Source organism: Sinocyclocheilus grahami, unplaced genomic scaffold (assembly GCF_001515645.1).
Source record: "Sinocyclocheilus grahami isolate Dianchi unplaced genomic scaffold, SAMN03320097.WGS_v1.1 scaffold111.1, whole genome shotgun sequence".
Classification (NCBI taxonomy): domain Eukaryota; kingdom Metazoa; phylum Chordata; class Actinopteri; order Cypriniformes; family Cyprinidae; genus Sinocyclocheilus; species Sinocyclocheilus grahami.
The window spans coordinates 168,144-181,024 of NW_015505290.1; the positions used below are offsets into that span (position 1 = coordinate 168,144).

A 12,881-nucleotide genomic window follows, 5' to 3' on the forward strand; every position below is an offset into this window, starting at 1 on the left:
GGTGAATTAAAGCACAGATATATATATATATATATATATATATATATATATATATATATATATATATATATTAATTTCTTTCAAATTATATATATATATATAATTTGAAAGAAATTAATACCTTTATTCAGCAAGGACACATTTGATCAAATGTGACAGTAAAGATGGTTTACATTGTCACAAAAGATTTCTACTTAAAAAAAAGTTATTTTAAACTTTCAATTCATCAAAGAATTCTGAAAACAACAGTATTCCACACAGTCTCCTCAAAAATATTAAGCAGAACAACTGTTTTCAACATTAATAATAATATGAAATACTTCTTGAGCAGCAAATGAGCACATTAGAATGATTTCTGAAAGATCATGTGAGACTGAAAACTGGAGTAATAGCTGCTGAAAATGTAGCTTTGCCATCACAGAAATCATTTATATTTAAAAAAATATATTAAAACAGAAAACCATTTGAAATATTTAATTTGAAATAACATTTCATAATATTACTGTTTTTATTGCAGTCTTGGTGAGCATAAGAGGCATTCTACTACCATCATCACATTAACCCTTTCAAAAACTTTACCGACCACAAACTTCTGAACAGTAGTGTATATACTGTATATGACAAACAGATCAAAGTTCAGTAAAGGATACTTCCATTCCACAATACTGATGCACGCCCTGCGGATAGGGTTTTTAAGAGTGAGGCAGAGAAGGGCTCGGGGTGGGCGCGTGGAGGCAGTGCTGGCCTGTTTCTTGGGTTTGGTGTAGTGCTGGCGTTTGCGCTGTGTGGAGCTCGCAGTGCAGATCGGGGCTGCGGTGGTGCCCATCAGCTTGGCCTGCCGTGCCGCGTTGATGGCTGCCTGCCAGTTGAGGGGGGCACCAGGGGTGGGAATGTGTTCAGGTGCAAGACCCAGCACCCCACCCCCGTCCCCCACATGCTCGTCCTCATTCAGACTGGGGACTGGAGCCAACGACGGACTGGAATAGTTGGAGCCTGCAGAGGAAGAGAAGGAGACAGTGAATGAGAAAGTGTGAGAGAGACGTTAATGTAGCACTAGCACAAAAAAAGAACATTCTCTACAAAACACAAAAGAAGTGGAGATTTGTGCTGTTTGGTTCTGTATTAACCTGTAATACATAGAGAGGTTCTGTAATATTTCTGTGTTATTGATGTCATATTGATTGGAAATATTTTTAAATATATATTTTTTAATCATATCTTCCTTGGCAACTTTCCTAATGCCTTTTAGGGTAGATTTGAAAAGCCAAAAAATAAAAGATTTTATAGTTTTACCACTGTCCCAGCCCCAGATTTTATTTTATAGAAGTCCACAGGGACAACAAAGCTCACAGCCAGATGGACAAGTGGTTATTAAAACGGTTGTCACGTGTTGTACTTGTCCAGTCAATGTTATTACGTTTGTAAATATGCAAATAAGACCATCAAATCCATCCACAAATGGGTTTAAAAATGTACAGTGTGAAATCTCAAAGCCTGGCAACCCAAGATTAAACACCCCTGGTATTTATTTGTAATAACTCCTGGGTAAACAATTTCAAGTGTGAAAAGCCAATCAGTGTTCTTTTATATTAACTGTCTTGTTTTGAGGCATTCCAAAATAACCATACTGGCCAATTGCAACAGAGTATTTGTATTATATCACACTAAACATCACACATGGAAGCCCTGCAGGACTGTGTCTCATCTCCATCTGCAGTCCAAAATCGTAATATCTAAAGAGAACCACCGTCAACCATCCTACTGAAGTGTGTGTGTGTGTGTGCGTGTCAGGAATGAGAAACTGAGTGAGATCACAGTAGTAAACCACAGAACTGAAAGTTTCTCCCATCTTGTCCCAGCCCCAGATTTTATTTTATAGAAGTCCACAGGGACAACAAAGCTCACAGCCAGATGGACAAGTGGTTATTAAAACGGTTGTCACGTGTTGTACTTGTCCAGTCAATGTTATTACGTTTGTAAATATGCAAATAAGACCATCAAATCCATCCACAAATGGGTTTAAAAATGTACAGTGTGAAATCTCAAAGCCTGGCAACCCAAGATTAAACACCCCTGGTATTTATTTGTAATAACTCCTGGGTAAACAATTTCAAGTGTGAAAAGCCAATCAGTGTTCTTTTATATTAACTGTCTTGTTTTGAGGCATTCCAAAATAACCATACTGGCCAATTGCAACAGAGTATTTGTATTATATCACACTAAACATCACACATGGAAGCCCTGCAGGACTGTGTCTCATCTCCATCTGCAGTCCAAAATCGTAATATCTAAAGAGAACCACCGTCAACCATCCTACTGAAGTGTGTGTGTGTGTGTGCGTGTCAGGAATGAGAAACTGAGTGAGATCACAGTAGTAAACCACAGAACTGAAAGTTTCTCCCATCCTGTACCCTCATTTTTCTCTCCCCCTTCTCTTTCTAATAAATGGTTCAGCCCATCGAATAAGCCAAAGTCTGGATTAGTTTGAAATGTCATGTAAGAATCAGTGAGTTTATCTATGCTAAAATATTTTCTCCTATCCCAGTTTAACATGTAGTTTTTGTAGAGTGATGCTGCGATGCTAGTGGTGCAGAAATCAAATTTTTGTAGACGTCTTTATAGGAGAAAGTGCTGGGTTTTGGTCATTAGGATTCAGTAAAGTATGTCTGAGAGTAAGAAGAGAACTGGAGAGTTGTTCGGTGTTATCTCACTCCTGTTAAATTACAGGAAGTCAGAGTGGTGTTTTTTCTTGATGACATGCAGACTCTCGTAAAGCACCATTTCTAATTAACATAGTAAAGCCATGCTCTGGATAAAGGACTTTCAAAAGGAAGAATCTCAGTTACTCATCCTGAAGTACACTCTTAAAAATAAAGGTGCTTCATGATGCCATAGAAGAACCTTTTTGTCTAAATGGTTCCATAAAGAACCTTTAACATCTGAAGAACCTTTCTGTTTCACAAAAGGTTCTTTGTGGCAAAAGAAGGTTCTTCAGATTATAAAAAGGTAAGAAAGAGATGGTTCTTTAAAGAACCTTTGACTGAATGGTTCTTTGTGGAACCAAAAATGGTTCTTCTATGGCATCGCTTGAAGAACCTTTTGAAGCACCTTTATTTTTAAAAGTGTACCTGCATTGTATTCACTCTCTTGCGAGACTCTGATACATTTTTTTTAATTGTAAGATCCATTAAAGCAGAAGAAGAAAAAAAGAGCTACACACACACACTCTTGTAAACTTGAACTCACAAAAAGCAAAGACTAGGTGTCAAGGAAAATCACCAAATTTAAAATCCCACATTCATTCACACAGATCAAATCTGCACCTCACCGAAAACTTTCTAAAGTTTGAGCCATCAGCTCTGACAGCCACTAAAGCTGTTCGCTTTGGAATCCATATCGCTGATGGATGAACTGAGATTCAATCACATTTTGCAACTGCATCACCACAGACACCAGGGGATCCCCTTCCCTCTGATCTGAAACCTGCAATGGGCTTTTCTTAGAGCTTTTGAATAGAGGGTCATTTTAAAAGAGGCACATCCACATTGTATTTTAACTAGCAGCTTCAAACTTGTAAACAATACAATGTACACACATGAACACATAGTATGAACAAATGGATAACTGTAAAAATGTGAATTAAAAACCTTTTTTTAAAAGAAAGAAAGGATTCTTTCACTATAAACAAACAAACAGACATCCGCTGGCATCAGCCACTCTCAATGATCTTTCAGCATTTGTAAGTAGTAATTAGTACTGGATGAGCAAGAAACAGGCTGAAACGAATGGGAAGGGACTAAATTAGCTAGGGGAGGGGCTAATATATATTGGGGAGGGGCTAAAGGAGATTGGGCAGAGGATAACTATAGTTTGGTTCCAAAATATGGTGTTTTTTGGCCATATGTCACCATTTTCACTCCAGCAGCTAAGTTAACACACACATAAATTGTGCACGTGTTAATCTAATGTATTTTAACACCACAGTCACACACTCTCTCACATACTGTTTTATGAGTCAGCATCACCATTCATATATTCATCTCACCACACAAAAACAGATACACCCGTTCACTCTCTCTCTCTCTGAGCTGTACATTAAGAGTATTTTCACTGCGATGATTTGACCACAAGTGTACAAGAGAATAAAACATTACTGCTCTGATTTCTACTAGTTCATTCTGCTCTGGTTTCTTCTGCAGCCAGGCCATTTTGTCACAACACTAGGATAAAGACACCTGTTAAACACTGTAAAAGAGGGAGTGATATTGTTTGGAGGTGTGGTTGAGAGTGTGATATTAGGTGTTCGACTTTCGACTGCAGCTGGATTTAACTGATCAACTAGATTTGCCGCTTATAGAGACATGAAGTCGAACACTTTCTGCTTGCTATAGTGACGCTTGTGCAGTGCTTGCATACTCTACCACAGATGAAGTGGATTAGATGCAACATTTGTCAAATACACAGACAATTGTGAAGGTTTTATGTAGCAACAGAAAAACTTTTTGATTCAATACTCTATGTACTGCATAATACAGGGCCTGTATTACAAGAATAAAGTTCAACATAAGCCTATACTATTTAAATACAGATAAAGTGGGGACTATATTTTTTTATCAATTTTGTTTTGATAAACATGACAATATAACATTAAGATGAAAATAGTTTTCCTATTATAAAAACAGGTATTTGTTTGCATTAGCAGAATTGCAAACATGTCAGAACAAATATGTAATGTACATCATCGTCGTCACCAGTGAATCCGGCCAAATGTGAAACTATGGTGTCGTCATCAGAGGTTGTGCAGCTGCTCTGTAAAAACTGTGCAGAATGTATTTTGATGGCTGATGTCAGTGATCTGGCATTGGCACACTCTCAAGTTGTACAAAATGTATAACTGGCATGTACTTCTTCAAATCAGACTGCAATTGCAGGAATGCATGCACAGCACACATGAATTTGTACACACCCTGTCTGGGGGTATGGATAAGAGTGTGATATAGTTTGGAGGTGGGGTTAAGGGTGTGGCTTTGTTTGGGGGTGTGGTTAAGGGAGTGGCATTAGGTGTGTTTGACTTCATGCGGCGCTGCGCAGACCGATCGCGGAGAGTTGCCGCTTGCAGTCGGGGGCAGAATTGAAAGCAGAAATGTCAAGTCGGACACTTTCAGCTCCCGGTAGTGATGCTCGTGCGGTGTTTGCATATTCTATCACAGACTAAGTGAATTAAATGCAATATTTGTCAAATACACAGATGTTTCAGAAACGTTTTCATGACACAACAAAACTACTTTTCATATACTGCTTAATACAGCACCATCTGTTCAACATAAATATATACTATACCAATAAAGTGGGTCTATATACTTTTATCAGAGTTTTTTTGATAAACGTGTTACATGACTCAACTACAGTAAACAAGTTTTTGCTGTTATGAAAACAGATTTGTGAGCATTAGTGGAACTGAAGGTGTCAGAATAAACCCGAAACACACGTCATCGTTGTCATGTGGTAAATACGATCCAATCGTGAAACAGCTGTGTCGTCATCAGCGCTCCTGCAGTTGCTCTGGAGAAACTGTGCCGGCTTAGTAAGGAGACTGCTCTCGAAACGCTCTCGCAGTACTTTCATGCTATACATCACAGTAACATGGCGTCGACGCTGTCTCAAGTCAGACAAAATTTCTAACCAGCATGCACTGCTTCAAGTCAGCTGCCGATCGGTCTGCATAGCGCCGCATGAAGTCGAACATAGTAGTATGTCATCAAAGTTCCGCGAGAGTGATTAGACAGCAGACATCTCGTCACAAGTCGAACACACCTAGGTTGACATCATTTGAGGGTGTGGTTAATGGTGTGAAATTGTTTAGGGGGTGTGGTTAAGGGTGCAGTATTGTTAGGGGGTGTGGTTAAGGGTGTGGCATTGTTTGGAGTGTGGTTAAGGGTGTGGCATTGTTTGGAGTGTGGTTAAGGGTGCGGCATTGTTAGGAGGTGTGGTTAAGGGTGCAGCATTGTTAGGGGGTGTGGTCAAGGGTGTGGCATTGTTAGGGGGTGTGGTTAAGAGTGCTGCATTTTTAGGGGGTGTGGTTAAGGGTGCAGCATTGTTAGGGTGTGTGGTTAAGGGTGTGGTATTGTTAGGGGGTGTGGTTAAGGGCGTGGCATTGTTATGGGGTGTGGATAAGAGTGCTGCATTTTTAGGGTGTGTTGTTAAGGGTGCAGCATTGTTAGGGTGTGTGGTTAAGGGTGTAGCCAGACCTCTGACTACAGGCATAGCGATTCTGAACCACATTACATCTCATTCTAGCCAGACACCGCTCAGTCAGCCAAAAAGAGACTTTTTGACTGATGTAAAATATTTAGGGGCGAGTGAATAAGAAACTAGAGTGTAAAGCATAATATAAGCATGTTACCAATAGACATTACTTTATCTAGTCAGTTTATTGTCTTTGCCATATTTCCCACACCCATATTCTAGATATAGTTTTTTTTTCTGTAAAGCATGCACACCACATCTGAGAAACGGAATATTTAACACAAAAAGGTGCAATTAGACAGTTTTTAATCACTAGAGATAAGGAGTCATATGGTTAAAAGTTCAATGTTGATTCTCCTGCACAGCTGACAGAAAATAAAACACGTTATTGTCATGACATGATTACTTCTTGCTTGCAAAAAAATATATTTGTTGTCATACACAGCTACTTTTGAACATCCACCAGAGAAAGATGGAGAGTGGACCATGCTAACCAGCAAAATCCGACCCCTTGGCCTCTGCAAGCATTTTTACAATCTATTTAAAGACCAATAATCATTACAATGATTAATTATCCAAATATTAGAGAAATAAAGAAAATAATTTAATGGTGTGGCAAAAGTTAAGCCGCAAAACCTAGAATAACATTACTTGCAGAAAGATTCAAACACAGGAAGAGACACAGGACCCTAGCACACTGACACACACACACAAACACACGCAAGAGTATTAATAACATCCTTTTAAAATTCATCTACAGAGATATAAGGCCAGAATAACCCAGATTCATAGGGAGAAAGTGATGAGGAGGTAACAGAAAGCAAGAGCGGGATAGAAGAAGTGACAGAGAGAGCGATGTGGCGTGGCATCAACAGATCTTGCATCACATCTTGCTGAACTGTTTCCTTCATTCAGCTGAGACATGCTACACTCTAAACATTGATATGTATATTTGTGAAGGGCTGTTTAAAAGCATAGCAGAAAACAGAGAGAAAGGAAGTGACACGTAATGTTTCAGTATCAGTCAAGTTTTGTCCTTGTTTGTCCCTGCTGGTAAATGCTGTAACTACAACATTCTAGGACAAAAGCATCTTTCTCCATTGACAGCCATTCAGAAGATGTCATTAGCGTTACTTAGTATTTTTTATTTATTATTATAGTATTAATTAATATTTTTAATGAAAAATGTATTGACGTTTAATTTTTAGTAGTAATTTTGTTATCTGCTTTTGTCCATTTTTTGTATATTTCTATTTAGCTTTTTTCAGTTTTATTTTTAGTCATTTCAAAAATATTAAAAATATTCTATTTCTGTTATTTTCCAAGGCAACATTTCTAATATTCATTTTTAAAGTTGAAGTTTTTAATTGAATATATTGATCATTATGTCAATCATTGGTATTTTAAATTCATTTCAATTAACAGAATCAATTTTTATAGTTTCCATTGTAGTTAACATTAGCACTAGCTGCCATATGTTGTGACCAAATTAAATTGAGCAAAATGAAAAAGAAAGAAAAAGTAAATTCTATGAAAAATTACATGAACGCTGTTAGATGTTTTCCATCTTTTTGGAGGGCTGTTTAAAGTGTTAAACTGCCTTTGACATCACACCTCAAGATAGTCGCTATAGTGAAGGCTATGTAATTTCCCTACGGCTCCAGAATGATTAGTCACATGACATTTATGGTTCTGGCGATTGACTCAAAAAAAAATAAAAATGGAGGTCAAGTACTTCTGTGCAGGTCCTGTGCCAGCCGAGAAACCAGCATTGAGGTTAATGGAAGTATTAATATGTGGAAAAATATAAATAATTTTAATGTAAAAGCCCTTTATAGGGAAGTTGTGATGGGCATCAAACTAAACTTGCTTACACTACCGTCTTAAATCATATTTCTATCACTGACGAAAACTATGTTGTCTTACATTAAAATAGACAAATTGAATTAGCCTGTTCTATTTATGTTTGTATGTGAACTCGAAATCAACCACAACTTTGCTTTAAAAAGCTACATCCCTAGCCTATAACAAGTATTCATTTAGTAGTTCCATTTCTTACAATGGGTTTACTGGGATGACGTTAAACAAGGTATTTGCACTACAATGAGTGTGGTTATATAAGCAAACATATAACTCCTCCTTCCCTTTCTCTTTCTTCCTTGGTGTTATGTTTTCTATTCTTTTCATCCGTTCCCGATGTCCTGCTCACAAACATTTAGACTACAGGACCAGGAGATAAGGACACAGTCCAGTTATTTTAAGAAACAGACACCAGTCACTATGGAGTTCAAAGCATGTCTGTTTAATATTGGTCATCAACACACACACATGAGTAGGTGCCAGAGAGTGAGGGATTCCAGAGAGATGGCAGTGAGATTTTAGCTTAGACTCAAACATATCTACCATGAAATGTCAAGATAACATGACAGCATTAGTTACTTCATTTCATAATTTATAATGTAAGAAAAAAAGAGCCATAGGCTTGTTTACATGTTTAATTTAGAAACATAGCTACTGTCATTTTGCATTATGTTCAAAATGTACTTACAACAGATGTAGCTAAATTAAAAATCAGATTACAACAAAACTCCAGAGATTTCACCTTTAAAAAATTACATGCAGAAGTGCGTTTAAAAAACATTCCCTAAATTTGCAGTAAAATCTCAACACTGTTTGAATTGATTATGGTCATCGCTTACACCAGCAAGGCTCAGACTATTGTTTTTACAGTGTAAATCATTCATTCATTTATAGTTCTTCAAAAAGTTGCCAGCCAACTGGCCAGGATCTCTGCATTTACTAGCCAAAGCCAATTTTTACTCGCATTTGGCACTTGGCGAGTGTTAATTTTAGACCCTATACTTAATTATTTTTGTTTATTTGATACCCCATGGCTTAACAGGACTTATATGAACTACTGCTTTCACAATAAAAAAGACCCAAAAACTGGAATGGAAATTGGAAAATTGTCACTTGATCCTGAAATGAACTTGATTCCAAACCAAACCACAGATCTGCATTCACAGACATCTCAGCAACTGCTTCATATATATTGGACACGTATAGGTATGCCGTCATGAGGCCTTCATACGCTGAACAAAATGTTCCATTGTAATGCAGTCTGGCCTATTTAAATACAACCGAAGTGCAGCTGGTTTTCATGGAATTCGATGCTTTTAGAAGGAAAGTCAAGACATGAATGAGAGTCCTGGAATTCTGAACTGGAATTTGGCCCAGAGGATTCTGTAATCTCCGTCACGAAAAGAGCCTCGCAGCGCAAACCCCGCTGGTCCAGATTAATGCTGCATTTAACTTGGAGCATTAATGCTGATCCGTACAGCCTCGTTTCTCTCCTAAACCCTCACACACACACACATTTAGAGCGACTTCATCTCATCTTCATCTCTCTCTCGTTCTGTCTGTGCTTTCTCCCTTTTTCTTTTAATATATGCCTGTGTGTAACAGCTAAATATGAACTCTCTTCAATAATGTATAACTTACTGAATAATATATAACTCATCAGACCATCTCTTTTGCTCTCTCTCTCTTCTCTCCTTCCTCTACTGCCAATATCACTCCATCTCTCTCCTCTTTATTTGTTCCGTCCAACTCATGCACCCTGCCTCTTCCAGTCTTTTTCTAAACATCTTTCCCCTCTTCTCTGTATTCAGAAGGGCAAGAGGTGACCTGTGAATTTGTAACTAAATTTTCAAAAGCAAAGTTTTGATTGGGTAAATTCACAAGCCTTTTGTTGCCCTTGAAAGTTCCAGGAGAAACTGTCATTGTGTTCAAAATGATGAACCCCTTAAATGCAGTTTAGTATAACAATTAAATCCTTAAAGAATCAATACTACACAGCACATACATGTAAGTCACTATAAACTTCCCATCAATTTTCCAAAATTACTGTTCCGGGGTCCGGAGTCAATTGACATTCTACTGCTTTCCTTGCAATGGGAAAGAGAAGAGGAAAGGGCTGCAGTTGAAAAGGTAATAATAGTCATAATTCTTAAACAAATGAAAAACAAAGCATTTAGGAGCAGAGTTTATACTTCCTGCAGAGTTTAGCACCAATCTTAATCAAGCCCACCTGAACAAGCCTTCAGGTTTACTCGAAAGTTAAACCTTGCAGCTAAACTTTGCAAGAACGTGGAGTCGTGGACCTTGAGGGCCAAAGTTAAGAACCCCTGGTTTTAACTCTCAGTGGTACAGAAGGAAGTGATTGTGAAAGGTTCAAAGGTTCCACCATTGTTTTTTTCTTGTGGGATCTGAAGGAGCGTTTGGACACAGAAAAGGCTAATACATCACATGTGGTGCCAGACTTAACAACCTGAACATTACAGGCATTACTTGCAAGTTACAGAGGAGAAATTACTTTGGTTACCCGCTCTAATGGACATTACTCAATCCTGCGTTTGTCTACTGTAGCATGAGGATACATTGGAGAGTGACATTTGTTTGTCCAAATTCACATACTTTACATGAATTCACTCTTACTTCACTTGTGAGTAAAGGCAGGAAGTTCTTTAATGAAGAAATACTGTAAATATGCAGGTGAGTGCTGTACTTGATAGCGGATAAACAAGCACAATTTAACCACAAGGAACACTGTTTTTGGTACTTCTCGCACTTAAGGCCTGTTCACATCAAGGGCACTAACAGTATAGACAACTATAAGGTTTTAATATTTATTCTGATTCCGTGAGGATAGGGAACTCAATTGCACAACTATAATGGTAATGACACAAAGCAATGTTTTTGTTGGAAACACTTTTAGAAGTTTTTTTAGCTGATGAATGATAAAAACATTGACTGTCAATCATAATCCACCAGACTTTAAAGTGTTCAAGCATTCAAAGCATGTGACGACGTAAGTGCAGCGCACATTTATAATGAACAAAATAATATCCTGCATTGCTGTAGACGCTAATATGGTTATCATTATACAGAAGTTATCATTTTTGGTGTTTGTATCTTTATACTTGACAAGAACTTCCCAGCTCACAGTTCTCCACTAACTTTTCAAATGGCTCCCCAGTACCTGTGGCCTCATGGGATAGCAAAGTATCGAATGCTGGTACACTTTTGAATCTCATCTGAGGCATCCTGGTATTGCCCGCTATTGTTTGCCTACTATATCATGATCATACTGAATATTCAACATCCTACTCACATACTGCTGCTTGCAAACTGTGTAGAAGGGAAGTATGCATAGTCGGCCACCTGTAACAGGACTGTAACAAGAACTGGGTTGAGCTGATCTAAACTCTTTTCAGTTCTGAGATGTTATTAGCCAGTTTAACAGTCATCATTACACACAGGCGCTCACGGCAGCACTCTGGAGGGCTAAAATAGGGAGAGGAGCAGAAAAAAAGACAGATGTAGTAATTGGGTTCACGTCTTTTCTTCAGGAGTGCATGAGTAGCTCTAATCTTCCTCCACTGCCCTAAACCAAGATTAGACAGACTCCTGAGACCACCACCTTCTCTCGTTCTCTCGCTTCATTCCAGTGCTCTGTTCTTCACCCAATCTGAAATAATTAACTGCTATAAGCGAAATTAATTACGTTAATTAGAACAGTGGAGTTATTTTGGGGTCCAAAACGACGAAGAGGAAGGTTTGGGACCACATTGACCCTTCTGCACACCTGTGTGTGTGTGTGTGTGTGTGTGTGTGTATGTGTGTTACAAGGGAAAGGTGAAATGTCACATGAGAAAGGGTGGGCTGGTGGGGGAGAAATGAGGTTGTGGGAAAAAAACTCCTAGTCATTTCTGATCATAAAAACGGGTGATTCAAGCCTTTGTGGGGAAACTACGGTCATCTTTCCTCTGATATAACCCTTTGGAAATGGTTCTTCCAGGATTTATTTCACAGAAAGGGTCAGATGGTTCTTTGAAAAACTACTTAGAGGAAGGTTCATCTATAAAATACAAACTGACTGCCAGACTCACAGAGACGCCATCGACATCTGTTTCGCACACAAACCGCAGACAGGCACAGAGTCAAAAGCAACAGTTAAAGGAAAGCACAACAGAAAAAAATGAGTGTGAGCTTGATCATTTTTCACCTCTGCCAGGCCTGAAATGACTTCTCTCTTGACCCTGAAGAGTCTTACCTCATTCCTCTGAGCTAGGACATTATATGAGAGCCTAAGGGCTGCTTAAGGGTACAATGACAGGAAAAGCAAAGCAAACTCAGATCAGGCTAGAGCCCACAGTCCTGTGTGTTTGATGCCAATGCCACTTTACACATGCTGCGGTTTTAAATGCAGCATTAAACAGCAATTACAACACATTTAACTAATGTTATCTATAACTGAAGCAAACTAAATATTTAGGTCGGTGAGAACTGGAAATTCACCCTTTCTAAATGCTTCTTAATGATCTTATTATAAACAATTCATCTATGCACCCCATAATTTTTAATGAAATGCCTTAACTTGATCTTCCAGTGAAATGACAAGACTTCTCTCTGGTGACTAAATTATTTCCAATCATTTAGTCCGCTTTAACCTCACCACTTTCTTACAACAGACTGCAAGCTCACATTCAGCTCTGCCTCAAACTGATGTATTGAAATAAGTCCCCCTTTTTTTCTCTCTTTTTCTGTAAGAAAAAGAACAATATGGACAAAAT

The 12,881-nt window shown here is 38.3% G+C and overlaps 1 protein-coding gene across 1 annotated transcript in view; it reads right to left on the reverse strand.

Moving 5' to 3' along the window:
- Positions 1-12,881, reverse strand: part of LOC107589041 (voltage-dependent L-type calcium channel subunit alpha-1C-like) — a 125,882-nt gene that overhangs the window by 91,388 nt on the left and 21,613 nt on the right. The window contains exon 2 of the mRNA XM_016277345.1: positions 651-993. Coding sequence (XP_016132831.1) covers positions 651-993 — 343 coding nt within the window. The remainder of the gene's footprint in view (positions 1-650; positions 994-12,881) is intronic.